A 20,811-nucleotide genomic window follows, 5' to 3' on the forward strand; every position below is an offset into this window, starting at 1 on the left:
CGGTACACGACTTCTGAAAAGATTTCTCTCGTTCAAACTCATCAAAGGTTTATTTTTTATAATTCCGAAGCTTGGACAATATGCCTCAGGGTCTCATTCATAGTATATTAAAGAAAAACCCTCCACCCCATCCCGCCAGGTCTCACTTCCTGCTGTTCCAAACATGTGAATCCTATGAAGTCAGATCCACAGATACGCCAAAACAATAGCGTACACGGCAATGATCAGCAGTGTGTTCGTATACTGTGTAAATATACTGTATATACAGTATGATACCGTATGGTTTCAAAGCCACTACAGTACAGTATGTGTGAAATATTTTTATTAATAAAAATTTTAAGTTAAATTTTCATTGCTGAAATTTGTATTATGGCAAAATATAGATTTTCTTAATGCGGATGTAAATCTGAAAGAGGCACATCGCGTTCGCAACAAGCTATAATAATAAACTATTTTTTTGCATCCAGCTATGTAAAAAATATAGCCAAAAGGATCGCTTTAAAGGTAATTCTAAGCTGAAAAGACAAGACTTCTCTATAACTCTTTAGTTTACAGCTCGTCCATGGTAATTCATTATTATTATTAATAATATATTCCTTATTGCATTTAAATTGGAACGTTTTTCAAATATAAAAAGAGACAATACACAATGTGTCTCCTCTATAACTGTTCAGTTTACAGAAAAATTCCTGCAGAGCCACACAACATTGTCAGAACATGGTAAACAACAGTCACTGGCTCACTTAAAGATGTAACATGTCTGTCTTCACTGTCATGGTACGGCTTGAACATATTGATAAGCTGTTCTCCAGTTAATCGCGATTGTAAAAATAACCCTTCTTTCATCCTTTGTTTAACTTAAAGAATTCTGTGAAGAAATCCTTAAACACAAAACCATTACTTATAATAATTCATTCTGATACACACACTCTGAGAGTGTGAGAGCATTTAGATGGACCGCGAACATTGGGCCATAATACACCTCTCACACACGTAAAATGCTCTCACACTCTTCATTTAACCTCTCACATAGACACACAAAAAGCTCTCACATTCATTAGTTTTACCTTTCACATACACATAAAATTCACTCGTGTTCAATAGTTTTACCTCTCACGTTTACGTTGCAAAGGAGTGTTTTATGTATATGTGTGAGGTAAAACTAGTAAATGTGAGAGCGTTTTATGTGTATGTGTGTGGTAAAACTAATGAATGTGAGAGCATTTAGTGTGTAGTGTATGTAAGAGGTAAAACTATTGAATGTGAGAGTGTTTTATGCGTATGTGCGAGGTAAAACTAGTGAATGTGAGAGCGTTTTCTGTGTACGTGAGAGCATCGTGTGTGTATGCGAGAGGTAAAATGGAGAGTGTGAGAGCATTTTATATGAATGTGAGAGGTAAAATGGAGAATGTGAGAGCCTTTTGTGTGTTTGAGATGTGAAGTTTAAATAATGGCCTAAACGGCACCTCATATATTACGTTATACTATTGTTTTTATTTTCCGCTACCAAAATTTACCTTTGGATTTTCTCTATGTGGATGTAAACCTGAAAGAGGCACATCGCGTTCACAAGCTACAGTATAATAATAAACTATTTTTTTATATATCCAACTGAGCAATCTTGCTTTTATAAAATATACCTACATTTTAATTAGTTTAATATTTAACGTGCTGAAGTACACAGTTTAAAATTGATAAAAGTCTAAACAGTATACAACTTAAATTCTATAGTTGGAAAAAGATAGTCCCTCAGTATTGACTGGGATTCGAAACCTTGCGTTTTCTGGGAACAGCCCAAACTCTCCACATGCCACATTAAGCTTTCACTGCCCTACCTGGTGGTTTTACAAAGTAGTGCAGTCTCTTGAGTATTTTTAAAAAGCTTCGGTACTCTGCAGCACCTGAACTGTAAAGTACTGCAGTATCCCCCGATCATTCTGAAGGGCTGGATCTGTATATTGGATAAAGCAGTTAGAAAATTGATGGATGGATGTTTGCATAGACTAAACAAGACACCTGCTTAATGTATATCATATTTAAAAATAATTTTAATTGATAGACCGTGTCTATCATAGACAGACCAGACAGTCTGATGCTGTATTTGCAACCTGTTTGTGGAATAGACTGAAACAGACTGGAAGAACTACACTAAATCTTACTGTACCCCTTTGATTTTTTACCTCATGATTTCAGGATGAGTGAAAGAGCTAAAATATCAATATACTGTAAGTAAATCCTGCATAAGGGGAAGACAGTAAGTCTCTCATATACATAAGTATCTTGTCTGCATATGTTTTATGCATACCTTATCAGTTTGTTTTTGAGTATTTAAATAGAAAATAAAATTTGTATTTTTGATGTTCTTATCATTCTTATTAATCACATGATCACATATACAAATTGTTTCATTGTAAAGCAAAAATAATTTTTCACCTTACCATCCCAGTATTTATGGAAGGCACTATAGAGTACATTCTGTTGCAAATAACACGACTGGGCCAGTTCTGTTGATGGGAGGGAAAAAAGCAAAATAATCTAAGATCGTGTTCCTAATGTTTTAAACATATTTCTGATTTCCAGCAACTTTTTCTATTAAATCTGAAATCAAAGTTTGAAAAAATGCCCAGAAATTTAGCAAATTCATTCCCTTTCCAAAAATGTCAATTTGTTATTTTGTTATTCTAAAATAAAGTATACTCCATGGGACAATTCCTGATCTGGAGGTTGTTTAATTAAAAGTGCAGTGTGTATACTTTTCTCTCCTATAGAATTTTGAAGGGCCTTCAAATTCAAGTTCTAACCGGATATCCTGTTGTTTAATTAAAACTAACAAACAAAAGATACTCTGCCAAGAGCCTTACGTCAGATTGCAATATTCTAGTTATACACAGTGTTTTCAGAGCTCAAGATCTACATGTTTAAGTAGAAATAAAACCTGTATTTCAGGAGACATTTACAGGAATGCTGTATAAGCAGTTGGTAGAGGAGTGCTTGTGGGACCACCACTTCACGTTGCTTTATTAGTCTGACCTCTGACTTTCTGATTCTTGGAAGGCAACACAGCTGTGTCTCCATGTGAGCTGATATTTTCCATTAACTGCGGACTGGAGGAACTATATTACCACATGAAAATATGAAAATGGTTTCATGGCAAGGTTTCAGCTAACTGAGAAAAAAGCAATCTATTTCATGTAATATAAAAATGATCTTTTATAATATTGCTTGGCAGTATGTACTGTATGGAACATATTAATTATTTATTTTTTAACATGCTGAGAATGGTAAGCTTGTCTTTAGTAATTGTGGAGCTTAGTGTGCAAGAAACTGTCTTAAATGGCCACAAAGAGAAAAAAGAAGATATAATAAACATATGAGTGGTGTGTCATGCAGGGGATAATTTAGGTAAAGCACCAGCTACATCTCTAGAGATGGGAGGAAAGAATCTGCATAAACTGTAGGAATTTAGTTTGGCTTACTGAGCAGACAGCTTCATCTGTGAAGAAGCAAAACATTTGGAGACATTAGTAATTGGAGCAGCTCATAACAGTCTTTCACTCTATTCTGTTTCCATTACAATAACAAAACAATCTCCCAGACTTGTCCAGCACTAATTGCTGAGTGACTTGGTAAGACTTTTCTATCTAACCAATGTGATAGATAATGTTAGAAGACTTCACTGCAGACACAGAATTGGAAATTTTGTATGTGTCACTCTGTGTTATTTATATTTGACTTATTAAAATCACAGAGATAGAGTATTTTGCAGCTAAAATATACATATTACATTAGTGCAGACACAAATTCAAAACAGGGCTATCTTAATCCATCTGTCCATTATAAATCAGATCTGGTGAGGGCTGTGGTAAATTGGTGTCAAGCCCAAAAGCACAAAGCTGAAATATTACAGGGGTGTGAGTATTTTTAGACCAGCTTAACTTTTTATGAAATTAATAGCAGACTATCATCAACATTTCTCCTTTTCAAAGCTTTTCTAAAGCTCTCATAGTTCCTCAGTGCAAATTTAATATACAAATACAACAGCTTCTTTAATACACAATACTCTTCTCTTGGCAATGTGGTATTTTTTTTTAATTCCATTTTCAGTCACTTGTATCAAAAATTACACTTACAATTCAGACATACAGTACATACTAACAGGTATTGAAAACATAACAAATTATATTGATAAACAGGAGTTCAGGAGAACATAAAAATTCTGTTGGTTGCTCTTAAATATTTGCTGCCCACAACTCTATGTATAGATTTTCTAGCATTTGGAATTTCAGGCTTGTTGGAGACAGGAGAATGTCTCTCGCACTCAACATTGCAAGTCCTTACCTTTGACCAGATACCTCCATCGAGCCAGGACGGGAGTCATTTATTTACCTTATCTCAAGCAAGCAGCCCTTCAACCTCAACCTCTCTATGCAAAAACAGTCTCCACATACTTGCCGTGATGAGGATTGCTCTTTAATTCCACTTCTCCTAATGCTGTCAACCATCCCTCACTCATCAGAACAACCCAAGCTTATTCATCCCCCACATTCTCCCATCTTTCTCGCACTATGCCCGCTTGCTTAACTCTTCACCCCCCCCCTTCGCCATTTGTCCAGTCTAAGTCAAGTGTCCAATCCACCCCTAGTCCTGCTTTTTGCTGTCCCCCCAGTCACTGATGTCCCCTGTACCCTGAAGGTACAAGTGCGTGGCATCAGTCTGCACTGGAACAACGTTACTCATTCACAACTCTCGCCATCGCTGGTGCCCACTCCCCAGGTTTCTTCCCTGCTTCCCCCATTCCATTGGCACCCAACTGATGAGGTGTTTGCCTGCAACACTTACTCCTCCCCACACTTGTAACTGTAATGTAACAATGTAACTGATATTTCTTCTTTTTTGCGGGTTCGGTATGGAATCCATTCTCTTCTATTCACTTTTGGCAAACTTCAGCAAGCAGTTACTTTACCAATTCCTATCCTACTTCCATCTCAGTTCAGTTCATTTCAAGATACTGTTTCAGGGTCACCACAGTGTCTCCTGCTACCCACCACACAGAGTTCCAGTCTTACTCCAGTTTGTGTTTGGTGGCTGTAATCCCACATGTTCACTGATTTGCATTCCTGCACCCGTATAATATGTTTCTCATTCTCTTCAGTCTCCATCCATGATCCTCTAAAACATTGCGCATATGTACAATGTAAAGATTCAAGTAGTCACAATGCATTTAATCAAAGTTTTGATATATGTTTATATCATATGGAAAGGCATTTTCTGAGAGATTAACAGTGACCCACAGATTAGTATTTTTTCTGGTGGACTTTATATTATGATTACTGCTCTGGTCAATATGAGGTTTTGCCATAAATGTTATGTTTAGGAGACAGACACTCTTACATATGTACAGTATTTAGAACCCACATAAATATATTTATACATACTGTAGTAAAATAGTATTTTTAACAATGAATATCCCCCATTTCCACTGGTTCTGAATTGCCAAAATCAGGTGTCTGCCTGTCTTCCTCAGCAAAGCTTAACCAAATTTAGAATTAAACCTTTTACACACATACAGTAGATCAAACTCTCCATATGACAAAATTAAACAAGCTTGTGCTACAGTAGCTTCATATTTGAAAATCTGTGTTTTGGGAATCCTTCTGGGGATTGGTGACAGCTCTGACCTTCAGGTGAGTTAACACTAAACACTTAAGTATTAAGTATGCTAGCCAGCCATCATAATACCCTGCAACTCACAACTGGCAACCCACTGAAGCTAAGCAGGTGTGAGCATGGATGCTGGTGGAAGAGGTGTTAGTGGGGTCAGCAGGTGACACTCACCCTGTGGTCCACGTGGGTCCTAATGCCCCAGTATAGTGACAGGGACACTACACTGTAAAAAGGCGCCGTCCTTCAGATGAGACGTAAAACCGAGGTCCTGGCTCTCTGTGGTCATTAAAGGTCCCAGGGTATTTTTCAAAAAGAGAAGGGGTGTTACCCCAGCATCCTGGCCAAATTTCCCACTGGCCCTTACCAATCATGCCCATCTATGCATTGGCTACATCACTCTGTCTCCTCCCCACTGATAGCTGATGTGTGGTGAGCGTTCTGCTGCACTATCGCTGCCGTCTCATCATCCAGGTGGATGCTGCACATTGGTGGAGGGGAGTCCCCATTACCTGCAAAGTGCTTTGAGTGGAGTGTCCAGAAAAACACGATATAAGTGTAAGCAATTATTATTATTATTATTATTATTATTATTATTAATTATCCCTTTATATTGCCAATTTATTTTGTCCATATTGGAATATGACAGGACTACTGAAATGTGCATTGGAACCAATAACATTTCTTGAAGTTTTGCCTTTCACTAGAGGTTTGGCCATGGATTTCTGTGACCTGTACACAAATGGGATTGGGATAAATTTGAAATTAATTTAGAAACGAACCCACAGTTCTTTTTTTGTTCCAGCAGTTCCAAATGTAGGTAACAAAAAGGGCTCATTAAGATAATTCCTTTTGGTCTTATTTTTCAGCATGGTATATAATTGATGCTAATTCAAGTAGGTAGCTGCATCAGCATGCATAGGCTGCAAAGGAACAAGTAAAGGTTTATTCCGTGCGGAAAAGAAACACAACGTTTTGACTGTGGAGCCTTCTTCAGGTGACAAAACATTGGTCTCTTTTCTTTTCTTTTCAGCATGGAATATACCTTTATTGTTCCTATAATTGACACTGTTTGGCTTTATCAGAGGTTCATCTTCAATAGATCTTTATCAGAGATTTCTAAACTTGCTAAAGTATTTTTAAAAGGTTTATAATTCACATTACGTGTTGTTTAAAGTACAATAAACAGCCAATTCCTTGTGCAATTTATTGTTTTGATCAGATAGTCTTGTGACTTTTTATGGTAATCTTCAGAAAACACATAGTCTATCGGTCACTGGACTTCACTGGTCATTTCAATGACAAATTCATGACAGTCCAAACAGTGAAATTAGGTCAGAGAAAAGCACTGTGGATTTCCCACGAAAAGCCAAAACTCTAATGTTTTTGTAAAATATATTTATTAAAAGTTATATTATCAAATAGATAAACTATACAATTTTACAGATAATTACAGGATTCTACTGAACCATGGTATGAATCTAAAATGGGAATGGATATTCATTAATTCAGACAGGTGGTTACAGTAAACTATTATTGTTGTGTTTTAGCATATACTGTAGGTGGCTGACTAAATCCTAAAACACAACTCTATTAGTACTATGGTGAAGAAAGAGAGCTAGAGAGAGAATCTAAAAGAAGGTTACCACTCCTCTGCTGTTGTGCCTCTTTGCTGTATGACCTCTGATACTAGGTCATGGGACCCAGCTATGCCAATATTTTTGTTGGTTGGGTAGAAGAACACTTCTTCACTTCCTATACTAACTTTGTCCCTGTCCTCTACAAACAATAAATTGATGACTGCGTCAGTGCTGCCACATGCTCTAATGACCAGTTAGAGCACTTCCTACATCACCAACCGTCCCTCAAATATACAGTTAACATATCTTCCACTACTCTTCCGTTTCTAGATATAAACCTATCCATAGAGCCAAGCACTCAAAATGCACTCCTTTTTCATCAACAGAGGATACCCCACCCATGTTATTGACATGGCCCTCATCTGAGCCAAAAACACCCTTGGGACAATCATTTCAATCAAGAACTCCCGGCCTAACAACTGCATTCCTTTGGTGCTTCCCTACCACCCCAACAGACTTTCTATCCCCAGGAAAATTAACGACAACTTTTCCAGTCTACAGGACGATCTCTCCATTGGGGCCCTCTTTTCTGACCGCCCCTTCATCTCATATCGCCGACCATCTAGTCTGCGTAACCTTCTTGTTCACAGCTCCCTCGCCCACCCTCAGCAATCATCCACACCAGGTACTTTCCCCTGCAACAGAGCTCGCTGCATCACCTGCAAGTACTGTACATATCTAACACCACACTCATTCAGTGTCCCTCAGGACAATTCTGGATCACCCAGGCGACCCCTTGTACCTCCAGCAACTTAATTTACTGTATACCTTGTAGTAAATACCCAGTTATCTCTGTTGGGGAAACCAGAAGGAGACCGCTTCGGAAAACAAGTGAGGACTGTAAAGATTAAAGATTTCTCCAAGCCCATTGTTTCACCTCAGATGCCCATGATCACACTGATCTCTCCATCTATGTTCTCAAAGAAGGGTTTCTTAACTCTTATGGCAGAAAGACATCAGAAACAAAAATTATCCTGAAACTTGGTTCACACCTTCCCCCTTCTCTTAATGGCAGACTTGTTTTTGTGGAATCTTCTCTATTCACATGCAGGTTTCGACTTCACCCCTCTTTTCACCTCTCCTCACTTCGCACCACCTGAGTGGCCTCTCTGCCTCTCCCCTGCTCTCACCTCCTCCACTCTCCCTGCTTTTGTGCTCCAATGCTATTTAATCTTTGCTGTCTGCCCTGTCTTTCTCACACCCGAAGAAGGCTCCACAGCCGAAACATTGTGTTTTCTTTCTTCTCTTTTCAGCATGGAATAAAGCTATTACTTGTTCCTCTGATACTATAGATTACACTCATGATCCAATTCAAAATAGCTTCCATAATTATATTAAGTTCTAGTGTTAAGATTGTAAACTTCATTTGGATTGGTTTTATTGCATTACAATGGAAAGCAAACACTGAACAGTACATATTGCTGAACAAAAAGCTTAAATAAGAAATAATAGTTATAGACAAGAGTGTTTTTTCATCCATCTTGCAGTTGAAGGTGAGATTAATTTATATTCTGCTTATCTCTTTGATTGTTAGGTATGATAGTGTTCCAGTAAGATAGTACCATGAGTTTATATCAAAATCCCAAGGGTAATGTTCCACTGTCACCTCTCACTGCTTGTCTCTCCCTTTAAATGATCATTCAAAAGCTGTACAATACACACAAACACAAATGCATGCATTAATACCTAGATACCTACTGTATGTAAACATCAGTGACTATAATATCCTTCACGTTTCATACTAAATTGTGTTTGGCCTGTATGGTGAAATTAATTAAAACTCTTCAGTCCTCAGTTTAACCATCAGTTCCAGAACAATCTTGGAATGGATGTTTATTTCAGTGTTTTGGGGAATCTACAGTATGAAAAATGTTTGAAAATTCAATTTAAATGAATTATGCAGTGAATGTTACATAGAAAATACTTATTTATCTGATTTATTAAGTTCTATATTTTTACTTGTATATTGTAGATACATTTCAATTGAATAAAATTCAATTTAGATAAGAAATGTTGAGGATAGATATCAATATCGTATATAGGGTACTATTAAGTTTTTGAAATATACTGATAAACTAAAGAAACACAACTCTCTGGTCTATTAGACTTAGTCAAATATTTTTAGCATAATGTGGATATCAAAATATACAGAATATTTGAAAAGTACTGATTAAAGAATCAGGATACATTTTCATGAAGGAATGTGACCCTCCCTGAGCATTACAATTCCTGCAGCATTCACACATGCTGATGGGCCTCCTGATAGACTGCTGCAGATGTTCCACTGCTCTTCCTCTGCAGCTGCAGCCAGCTGGCACAGGTTGGCTGGTCGCAATATCTCCTGTTGATGCCATTGGCAGGCTGATAGCACAGATGATCTGTTGGACCTAGATCACGAGATAAGGCTGGTCTTGACATTTTCTTGAAATTGTAATGCTAGCAATGTGTGGTTTTATATCATCCTGCTGTATTCAGCTTGCCAAAATGTAAAAAAAAAAACTGTTGGCTCAAGGACTTGCAAATCTATCACTGAGCAGTAAGGTTGCCCTCAATTATGCAGGCAGATCTTGCAGACCTGACAGTCCAAGGCTATTGTGTTGATCCCCAGCCTTCCAGGACAAGTCCTGTCGCTCACAGAGCTGCTTTCCTGGTTTGTCTGGGGCAGTCAGCTAAGGAATAGTATGTTGGTGTATAAGCTGCCTTCAGTCATTCTGATAGTGACAGAGAAAGTTTTCACAACTTAAGCATTATCATCAAATACCTTGTTCTTTCATTAAATAAATTCATGGTGACTTTCTCTTTATAAAGATTCTTAATCAACAGTTTAATTCAACTGAAATATGAAATATTGAGTACCTGGCATTTTTCTGAAATCACAATACTTCTCAAAATCTTTGCTTATTATTAAACATGTAAATAGCACTATGCTCAATGTGAGCGGTAAGGTACGCAACGGTTAGCATTGCTGCTTCACAGTGTTGGGGCCCTGTGTTCAGTTCCTATCTTTGTGGAGTTTGCATGTTCTCCTCTTGCTCACTTGGGTTTCCCCCCGTAGTCCCCCCGTAGTCCGTGGTAGGTTAATTTTCTTCTGGGAAAATTGTCCCTGGTGTGAGTGTGTTTGTGTCCAGAGTGTGCCCTGCATTGGTCTGGTGCTCTATCCAAGGTGAATCCTGCCTTGTGTCCGTTACTGGGATAGGTTCCAGCTCCTCCGCAGCCCTATTTTGGATAAAGTGGTTAGAAAGTGGATGGATGTACTCAATGAACCATCAATGTAAAACAATGTAAAGACTGTGTCTTCATATCACCCTGCAACTCACAACTGGCAACCCACTGAAGCTAAGCAGCCTGGTCAGTACCTGGATGCGAGACCTCCTGGGAAAAACTAAGGTTGCTGCTGGAAGAGGTGTTAGTGGGGCCAGCAGGGGGCGCTCACCCTGCGGTCCATCTGGGTCCTAATGCCCCAGTATAGTGATGGGGACACTATACCGTAAACAGGCGCCGTCCTTCGGATGAGATGTAAAACCGAGGTCCTGACTCTCTGTGGTCGTTAAAAATCCAAAAATCCAATCTACTCTTTTCTCAAAAAGAGTAGGGGTGTAACCCCGGCGTCTTGGCCAAATTTCCCATTGGCCCTTATCAATCATGGCCTCCTAATAATCCCCCTCTATGAATTGGCTACATTACTCTGCTCTCCTCCCCACTGATAGCTGGTGAGCGTTCTGGCGCACTATGGCTGCCGTCGCATCATCCAGGTGGATGCTGCACATTGGTGGTGGTTGAGGGGAGTCCCCATTACCTGTAAAACGCTTTAAGTGGAGTGTCCAGAAAAGCGCTATATAAGTGTAAGTAATTATTATTATTATTATTATTATTATTATTCATTGTGCACCTCTATACTGTACATAGTCTGAACGGTTTTGTTCTGTTACATCGAAAGCATTAGTAACATTATTCCTAGTGCTATAATTATTTTAGCTACATTTTAAGGTCCTTAGGTTCTGAAGCATCTCACATCAGTAAATAAATGAGGAAAAAAAGATTCCTTAAAGAAATTCCTTAAATTTGTAAAATGTATAATTTTTAAAAGGCAGAGGCAAGGACATTATTTATTTTTGAAGAAACCATAATCAGTGACCATTGTTACCAATTACAAATTTGTTCTGACTAAGCACAAATGTATCTTATGTTTTGTTCATAAATATATATATATATGCAGCTACAACTGTTTACTAGGTTAAGAGTCTGCCTTTTGCAATGTAGCTGAAAATCTGAGCTTCAATGTGTTACTTTTAAATGTCAGTGCTTAAAGTCTTCGTATACTCATGGCATGTGCATCTTTAGGCTAGAGATTGTTATATTTCCTGGTTACTGTATGTCAACTTTGAGAAGTGGAGTTAGTCATATACAGTAGGTCGCTTGTTTCTAAAGATTATAAACATCTGTAAGCTATTGATGAATTAAGCAAGTAATATATTCAATTGCAAAAACTGCTCCTCTTGTGCTGAAGACTACTTGGATTATAGTTACAAATTATTACTTAATAAACTACTTGATTAAACAAATGTAATGCTTAAATGATCGCGAAAATGTTGTTCCAAGCCTTCAGAAACTGATGATTTAGTGCTGTAAAACAAAATTCAATTGTAAAATTGGATTGGGTCTCCCAGGACCAAGGCTCTAGACACCTGCATTAAGGGGATGAACTATTAGAGCTGAGAGAAGGAATGAAGGTGCTTTTAGCTGTGCGTTAAAAGATAGAAAATTAAAATGTTGTCTGTTGCATTAATTAGTCAATAAAATGAAGAGGTATAGTGTGACAACATCCCAAGGCAGCAACATTTGAACAAATTAATTTGTCTATTTAATTCTTCAGTATGCATGCATATACTGTAGGTGATACAGCTGTATACATTTCTCCCTCACAGCACTTGGGCTCAGGCTTTGAGTTCAGATGGGGGACATTCTAGGTGGAGTTTGCATGATCTCCCTGGAGATATGAGGGTTTTCTGTGTGTGCTTTGGTTTCCTCCCATATTCCAAACACATACTCTGTTGGTTAATTGGCAGCTCTCACACAGTCCCTTTGTGCTTGTGTGTGGTCTGAGATGGCCAAGATGTAGTTCTGTCTTGTGTCCAGTGTTTCTGTGTTGTTAGGAATAATAGTGTATCTGTAGCAAATACTGACATTGATATGTATGGATGTAGTTGTAAATTCAGTTTTAGTATGTTAGGCACAGTTTGGTTTTATTTCATAGTGGTTGCCAGAATTTTTACATCTTATCTCATAAGTACTAATACCAAATTACATTTTTGGTTGATTATTTTAAAAAAGGTTTATGTGCAGCTGGTTACCCTTTTATTGCTACTAACTTTCAAGTCTTAAAATATATTGAGATTAAAAATTAAATCATATCTTTGATAATAGTGCCATGAAAAGAGACAACATGTATAATAATGGCTTGAATTTCTGTAGAGCTTTTCAGTCCAAGGATCTGAAAACACTTAATCTGTAATATGGGGCAGTTTAATAAAGATATTTTCTTTTCTCTTTACAGGTGTTCCAGTGGATTTGACCGTCATCGCCAAGACTGGGTAGATAGCAACTGTCCTGATGAGGTATAGACATATTATTTTCTTATAATGATAGTATTCAGTCATGCAGAGTCAAAGCTTACAAATTGTTTTAGCTTTAGTTTTTAGTTAGCAGGGCTGTTTCACCATTTTAATGTCTAGAAACTGGAGACCCATTGGCTGGATAGATCCAGTCTTCTGTCCAAAGAAAAGAACTGCCCAAACCTTTAAGAATAGAAAGATAAAATTATCTTGATTTTACCAAATGAATGTGAATAGGTAAATAACGCCACCAATAACTGAGGAAGTTCAGATAACATCTCCAACAGTTAACATGGTATTTAAAAAATAAAGCACTTTTCAATGCATACAAATTCTGTGAACATCCACTTTGGCAGCACTCTAATTTTTAAGCCTTTTGATGACACAGATTGTTTCACTTTCAATTCACTTTTAAATATTATAAGAATTTACTAGAATCAGGTCAATCCAGATTGGCAGGAAAATCTTGAACGTATCACTTGAAAAATACAAAACAACAAAACTCTTTTTCTTTATTATTGTGTTTTGTCAGCTGCAAAAGCCTATAAAAAGATGCAGCTACTAAACTCAAAGAAACTAGAAAAAGTATGTGCTGTATAATAAAAGAGAGCAAAATATCTTAAGAAAACTCCTTATCTTTGCAGGCTAAAGGAAAAAACTGTGAAAGCATCGTAAACACCACACAGCTCTACCCCTTTACAACAACTATAGCTCCTAAAACATCACCAAGAAGCAGGATCACCACGACAACCAGCACTTCAACCTCTACCTCTCACTTTCCAACCAGCATCCCAACAGAAGGTAGGCAAGAGATGAAGCACTTACAGTATAACATTATATCATTGTAAAATTTAATTTTTCATTGTAAAATATGCTTTTTCTGAACAAAATGGAAGCATTTGAATGCCAAAGTTCCATTCCAAATTTTTAATTTGGCAAAGTTCAATGATTTATTTAAATGTCTCCCATTACACATTGTATCCAATTTCTAATTATACTTCCTGTGTTTGAAATTTTCTGGAAAGAATATAGTTTCCATATACTGTAGTTTCCACAATTTGCTGTAGACCATGCATTGCTTTATTTTTGCATAAGTAATTAAAATATCTTAGCTGTCTGAGATATCAGAACTGTGTTGATCTTTTGGATAACACCAATACAACATCTGATTGTAGAGTGAAATGGTAAAACATTTAGGACATGTTTTGCTTTATTCCACTGTATACACAATTGGCCATTATACAAATGCTCAATTTCACATACAGTACAGCACATTTTATATTTTATAATTTAGTAATAATATTTATTTATGTTATACCTGGAGATTCAGTGTCAATTAGAGGAGAAGTGCGTTGTTCAAAAGCACCTTTACTCCTAATTTCACCCTACTGTTAGTGGTGCTTGCCACAGCTGGTTATTGGCCTGACCCAGGATCGAGCCTGTGTTCATAGAGCTCATACTGCACTCAGGGAAGTGCAGATATCTGACCATGTAACAGCTAAGCCGATCAGGAGGTCCGTTGCACAAGTATTTTAATTTTCATTGCTCAAGTTATTAATTTCCTGATATCTTCACAGGCCCTTAATGTAGTTTATTACACAAGACACAGCAATTAGCACTCCTGAATTAGATAGATATATACTTTATTGTTCACTGCTATGGAAATTTGTCTTTGTTAAAGTAAAAATAAATAGGTAGAGGGGGGAATACATTTACATACCTTCATTGAGTAGTTTTGTTGCAGAGGGGACAAAGGACTTCTTATAAATGTTTTTATTTATTTTTTTTATTTTATTATTTTTATTTATTACATATCTCTTATTAAAAAATCATGAAAGCTGATGGCTGGATGGCAATATGTTTAAGATAATAAGCTCAGGATAAGTGGGACAAGTGATAGTGTTAATTACTGCCAAACATTTGCTATTTTATTCTAGAATATTTTCTTTCTTTTCTAGAACATTTGCAATAAATTTGATTTGGTCATCTCTGAAATACAAATACTGCTAAATAAACCTATTTCAAAATTTTAAAGCCTTGAAGTGAACCTGCTTAATGGCAGGTTACCAAGACAAAGTGGATTGACAAACTGCAAAAAAAATGTTAATGTTCTTCAGAGCAGTTAATCATTTTTCTGTGAGAGAAAATAACTGCATCAGTCTTTAAATTCATTGACCCAGTTGTGTGCCACAATATTCCAGGTACTGTAGGTATGAAATGATAGCTAAGGGGTACTTTTGTAGTTTTAACAATGAAACATACTCATAAACATACTCAAATCTATGGTAGATGTATGAGAAATTAATGGTCATAAAGTTCCATGTATACTCACAATGAATTCACTTATGTATTTCAAGACATTTCATCAAGGCATTCAAGAGTAGTTCCTACATTGGACAGAAATGGCAATTTTACAATTATATCAATTTAATAAGTGTTTTTTTTCTGAATGCCAAATAAAAGATTACAGAATATTGTTTTTCCCTAATATGCTGTAAAACTGAACAGTGGAGCATAAATTGCTTATTTAATAGACATGATCAATAATATAGATAAAGTGCACAAAAAGTCTGTAACCCTCCAATATAATTATAGAAATGTCATAACGTGATTCAATTGTTTACTTGAAACCAGTCTTGTCTTAATTAAGTAAAAAGGTTTATATTTACCTCTTCAATCTTTTTGTGACGGAATGGGGTAAAAAATGAATAATTAAGAATTTTTGTACGTAAAATACTAAGTGAACCCGTTGTTTACTTAATGTAATTAAGGGACTAATTAGAATCTGGTGGTTAAATAATTAAGTAACAAGTAAGCAAGCAGTTCTTTTGGGGAATGTCCTATATAATGATCAGAAACTTTGTGAGTCTGGCCTTCACCATAAAGGCAAGTAGAAACACGTCATGCCACAGTCAAAACTGATTTCAGGACACCTCAGAAAAAGAGCAGTACATCAGTCAAGAAAGGGTTTCAAAACCACTTTTAAACAACTGGATGTACATCTTTCCACTGTCAGATGGACGGAAATAAATGCCAGATGTCTGCAAATGGAAAATATTTGAGTCCATGGTGACTCTACCCAGGATTAGTCATCCTGCCAAGATCTCCTAAAAAAGAGCAACACAGAAAAACATCTAGGAAGTCATAAAGAACCCCAGAGTAAAATGTAAGTTTATTGATTTACAGTATATATAATAATTTATTTGGGGATATTATGCATAGAATTTTATCAATTACATTTAGCATTAAAAACAGAAAAATAAATCCTTCATTAGTAGAGGGAATCCACCTGTGGCTGTGAAGATGACACAGCCATGCAAAATTCTAAAAGATTCAGTTGAAATGAGATTACTGACAAACTGCTAGAATTTGTGCAGTGTGACCTCTAAATGTCATTGACCATGTTATCTGCATACTTTTCACATTTTTCATTAATACTGAAATTGAATTCTAAATCTCTAGGAAAAATTCTTACATGAATCAAGGGGTTTTAATGTCTGTGCATGAAAACAATTAATTTAAGCAAATATCACATAATAAAGTAAAAGTTAAATTAAGAGCTGGAATGGAGAATTATACATAATAAATACACTTTTTACACTCTCTGAAATTACAGAATTACAGTTTTTGTGTTTATTCACATTTTTTCTTTATGTCCTGTTGTGTATATGGTCCATATGCTTTTTTTTTTGCTTTGCGGTTCTCAGACTTTTGACTGTTTATTTCAGTACAGAAGTTTCAAAGTTATGCAAATCCATGTTTTTTTCATAATAACATTCATGCAAAGTAATGCTTCCTGAGGACAAGATAAGGTTTATGATTATGAAAACTAGACTGTGTAGTGCCTAGATATTTGGTAAATGAGATATCTGTGAATAAGAAAATATTTTTCATATTCATGTTTTACATGTTCTACTTAAGGATTTCTACAAGTAAATGCCTGACCATATTTAGTGTATGCATTTTTAGAATACCAATATGAAAAATATTTTTATCTTATTAATTAATAGCATACTGTAAAACATAACATTAAACAGTATCGAACTTTAAAATCCAATTATTTGCAGCAGTCTACATTCTGACAACTAGAATTAGTTGTAAAACGAAAGTTCAATTACTGATAGTAATAGTCATTTACAATAAACTTGTCTGGTTACCACCTGCATGTAAAATAGAATCTATTTTACTTCATGAGTCTGACAGTTGACTGCTATGATCTTTTGTAAACTTGATGAGTAATTGTAAGTTTTCATTATAATTAATATACATCAGTGTAGCTGTACAGTATGTACTGTAACACTGTACATATTGCCTTTTGTAGAAAGCACTATAAAACTGTCATCATTTGCTGTTGACTGAGTGAGTTATCACCTGTTACTTACATAAAAGCCATCAACAGGGAAGACATTCAAATCAGGATTGGAGAATTAATATTACACGGTATAATCTAGTTTATATGTAGATGGCTTTTTATTCATTTTTGTCTGCATTATAAAATAAAAAATGCCATTACTCACTGAAATGATGCCCGTAATAGCAATTGTGTTTCATTATTTAAATATTCTCTAAGGAAACCTTTAATTCTATATGCAAGTCATGTGCTGACTCTATACCTGTTTTTGTAAGATAAATTAAAGCTACTGTAGCTCCTAGCAATCATTCATTTTTCTTTCAAATGCAACACAAATACTAGTGTATACATTCTGTTTATTGTTAACATTCAAGAGGACAGATTTTGTAGTCTTTGCTTTATGTCATTTTTTAAACAAGTTGATAGATTATGTGGAAGCCCTCTTAAAAAGTTTAAATAGATTTCCTGTAAGCACCCTGCCCACCAAGAAAATGAATGCTTGCTGAGCTAAACTGTACTTTAACAAGCTTCTCTAAAGTTTTAGTGCAGGCAATACAGAAATTCAACACTTCAACAATGTGTTTCATTCTTAGGAGGTTGCTTTTTTACTAAATAAGAGTTTAAAGCTCCATGCCACAAACACAGCATGTGTGGTGAATGACTGATGACTGATTTCAGCACTAAGCCCATGCCAGCCATCTGATATTTTTGGGGTGAATAATTCATTATTTATAAACATTCTTTTTCCATGGGTTCAAATATCTGATTAAATAAGTATCCTTTAATGCTTTTAACAATACTTTCCATAGCTCACTAAGTTAATTTTCTCATTTGTAACTAAGCATTAACTGCATTGGCATTTGTTGGAGGTGATACGGAACTGCAGCTGGAATTCATTCTAGTGAATTTTGAAATGCCCCAGGCATGACATTTAGCATCTGCTGTGCTCTATTTCTTTATCATTTTGGTAATAGTCTGTCCTTCTTCTCTTCCCTAGTGATCAGTAAGGAAACTCCCTTTATAGATCCACAAAATCTGTCTCCTAACTATCATTGTACCCCATTGCATGAAGCAACATAGCGTGAAGCATCACGGCCGCATGCCGTGAGATAAACAGATGTAATGGTTCACTGGAAACATTAATAAATACCAGGGTACAAGATGGGCTCGTATCCTGGCTTGGCTTGAGAGTGGGTATTATGAAAGAATAAAGACCCTGAATGAGCTTTTGAAGTTGCTCAATTCCCTATTGGACAGAACACTGTTGGCAGAGCACTGCTGGGGTTGTATGAGTGTGACATTCACCAGTCATTCTCTGGTGCTTACCTGAGAGTTTGCCATGTTATCAATGGGAGTGTTTTGTGTCTTATGTTATGGTGTACATATTAGGACATCAATACAAACTGCTTGTAAATGGCCTTCTCATTCCTCAATACCTTCAATTTAACTGCAATCAAAACATTTCTACCAAAAATCAGTAGTGTGACTCTACCTAGATTAGAGGGAGTTTCAGAGCAGAGAGGAGGGAGTTTACCTTTTCATACAGTAGATATACTGTGAAAAGTAGTGGATGTATTGCATATTTATTACTTTCAGTTCTACCGTCCACATACAAGAGCTGTAGTGGTATATCAAGTTGTTTGATTATAGTTCATACCAAAAAAGGTTATAAAAAATGATTCTGCATTAAAAAAACAAATGTATCTGCACCCCCCCAAAAAAAACAGATAAAATAAATCATAAAAATCTGTCTTTGTGCATCCTGTTCACTAGTCCCACGATTTTTTTTTTCCATTTCAGGATCAGTCACCATTTATGCATTTACACAGAATGCACAATTTTTAAATCCATTCTAAAGTTGTTTTTTTCCCCAGATTATGTGTGTGGGTGCACATCAGTTTTAAGGAATACTGATTCTTACTTTATACTGTTTAATTTTGCTCCCCTTTATAAATAGAAATGTTACACCGAGGATGGGAGCAGTAACATACATAGGCGTATGGTTTGTGTAAACCTATTTTGCAAGCATTCTTAGTTTTACACATTTTGTGTTCTACAATTTTAGGATGTGAACAAAATGAACAAGTAGACTTAGTCTGATCTCCTCTTTGTATGCAAGAAACACTTAGATACCTCAGTTGAGTTCATGTTGGTGTTTGGAGTAGCCGTACCAAGTGTACAAGCATCTTTAGTTTACACTGAGTCGGTACCTGCACATTTGGTGCAGTCTGTGGGAAAGACCAACAATGGACTGTTTTTTCACGATAGCCTACCATCTATGCATGTTGCATAGAGTACTGTACTGTATATACTCCAAAGAGTCACACAAGCTGTGATTGGTAAGCTCTTCAAAGATGAAAGAACTTTATTTCGAAAGACGTGGTGAAGCCTAGAATTAGAAGTCACATTTCCTTCTTTCTTTATTCTCTTCTCCGCTGTAAAATAGATTAGTTTTGATGGCTGGCATAATATACAGGAGGAAGCTGTCAAATCTAATACTTGCAGTCATATCACAATACGTTTTCAATACATTTTCTTTTGTTTTATTGTTCATTTTATTGCTGTGAAGAGTGTTTAGTTATTCATTAAGTTAATATTTTATTTTACAACACAATTGAATATCACTTGCCTTTTTTGTTATTCATGTGTGTGTCTTAAGGCACCCACACAATTGTGTTTCTGGCTCAATGTGAGTTCTCAAGACCTATCTGATATGAAACCCTAATGAGAACTTGTTTTTGTCACATTAACAGAAAGGTAAAATCTTGTATAAAATTAGGTCAACAGTAAAAGGGATTCAATAAGTTACATATACAGTATTTTCACCCTTTTTTGTGTTGTAAAAAATAATTTAGGGAGAAAAGAAACTAGAAAGGGCTGCACTGTGGTGCAATTGTTAGCATTGCTGCCTCACAGCGCAGGGGCCCTGTGTTCACACCAGACCTTGGGTGCTACCTGCATGCAGTTTGTATGTTCTTCTTGTGTTCACATGGATTTCCTCCAGGTGCCCTGGTTTCTTCTAACAATTTAAAGAGACAGTAGTAGGTTAATTGGCTTCTGGGACAATTGGTCCTGACATGATGTGTCACCGTGTCTTGTGTCTGTGTTTGTCCAGCAATGGAGGAAGCAATGGTGTCCCATCCAGTGTGACTCCAACCCTGTATTCAATAAAGTGGTTAGAAAATGGAAAATCAGAAAAATTAGTAGGTCAGTTTATGAATTATAGCTGTGTAATGATGGTGGCAATATACAACTAAATCATTGTTTAAAACATTGGGAAATGTGTAAGTGTGGATAATAAACACAGTTGTCATGTGGAAAAAGGAACAATTTAGTAATGTGGACAGAAGGAATATCATAAAGGAGATAATGAATAAATAGGATTATTAGTAACAGAATGAAAAAGCTTAACTGAACTGATTAACAGTATGTTTGTGAAATGGTTTGTGCCCTTGCAACTCTACTTTACATTTCTTAAATAATATCTGTGTAAACAATACAGTTCCAGTCTGAATTCATGTTTTATGGAAGCTGTATTCATAACAGC

At 36.2% G+C, this 20,811-nt stretch overlaps 1 protein-coding gene across 1 annotated transcript in view; it reads left to right on the plus strand.

The window, feature by feature from the left end:
- The window catches only part of plxdc2b (plexin domain containing 2b), a 215,615-nt gene that overhangs the window by 168,852 nt on the left and 25,952 nt on the right, over window positions 1-20,811 (plus strand). Inside the window, exons 10-11 of the mRNA XM_015354546.2 lie at window positions 12,856-12,916; window positions 13,558-13,714. Coding sequence (XP_015210032.1) covers window positions 12,856-12,916; window positions 13,558-13,714 — 218 coding nt within the window. The remainder of the gene's footprint in view (window positions 1-12,855; window positions 12,917-13,557; window positions 13,715-20,811) is intronic.

Source organism: Lepisosteus oculatus, chromosome 6, assembly GCF_040954835.1.
Source record: "Lepisosteus oculatus isolate fLepOcu1 chromosome 6, fLepOcu1.hap2, whole genome shotgun sequence".
Lineage (NCBI taxonomy): Eukaryota > Metazoa > Chordata > Actinopteri > Semionotiformes > Lepisosteidae > Lepisosteus > Lepisosteus oculatus.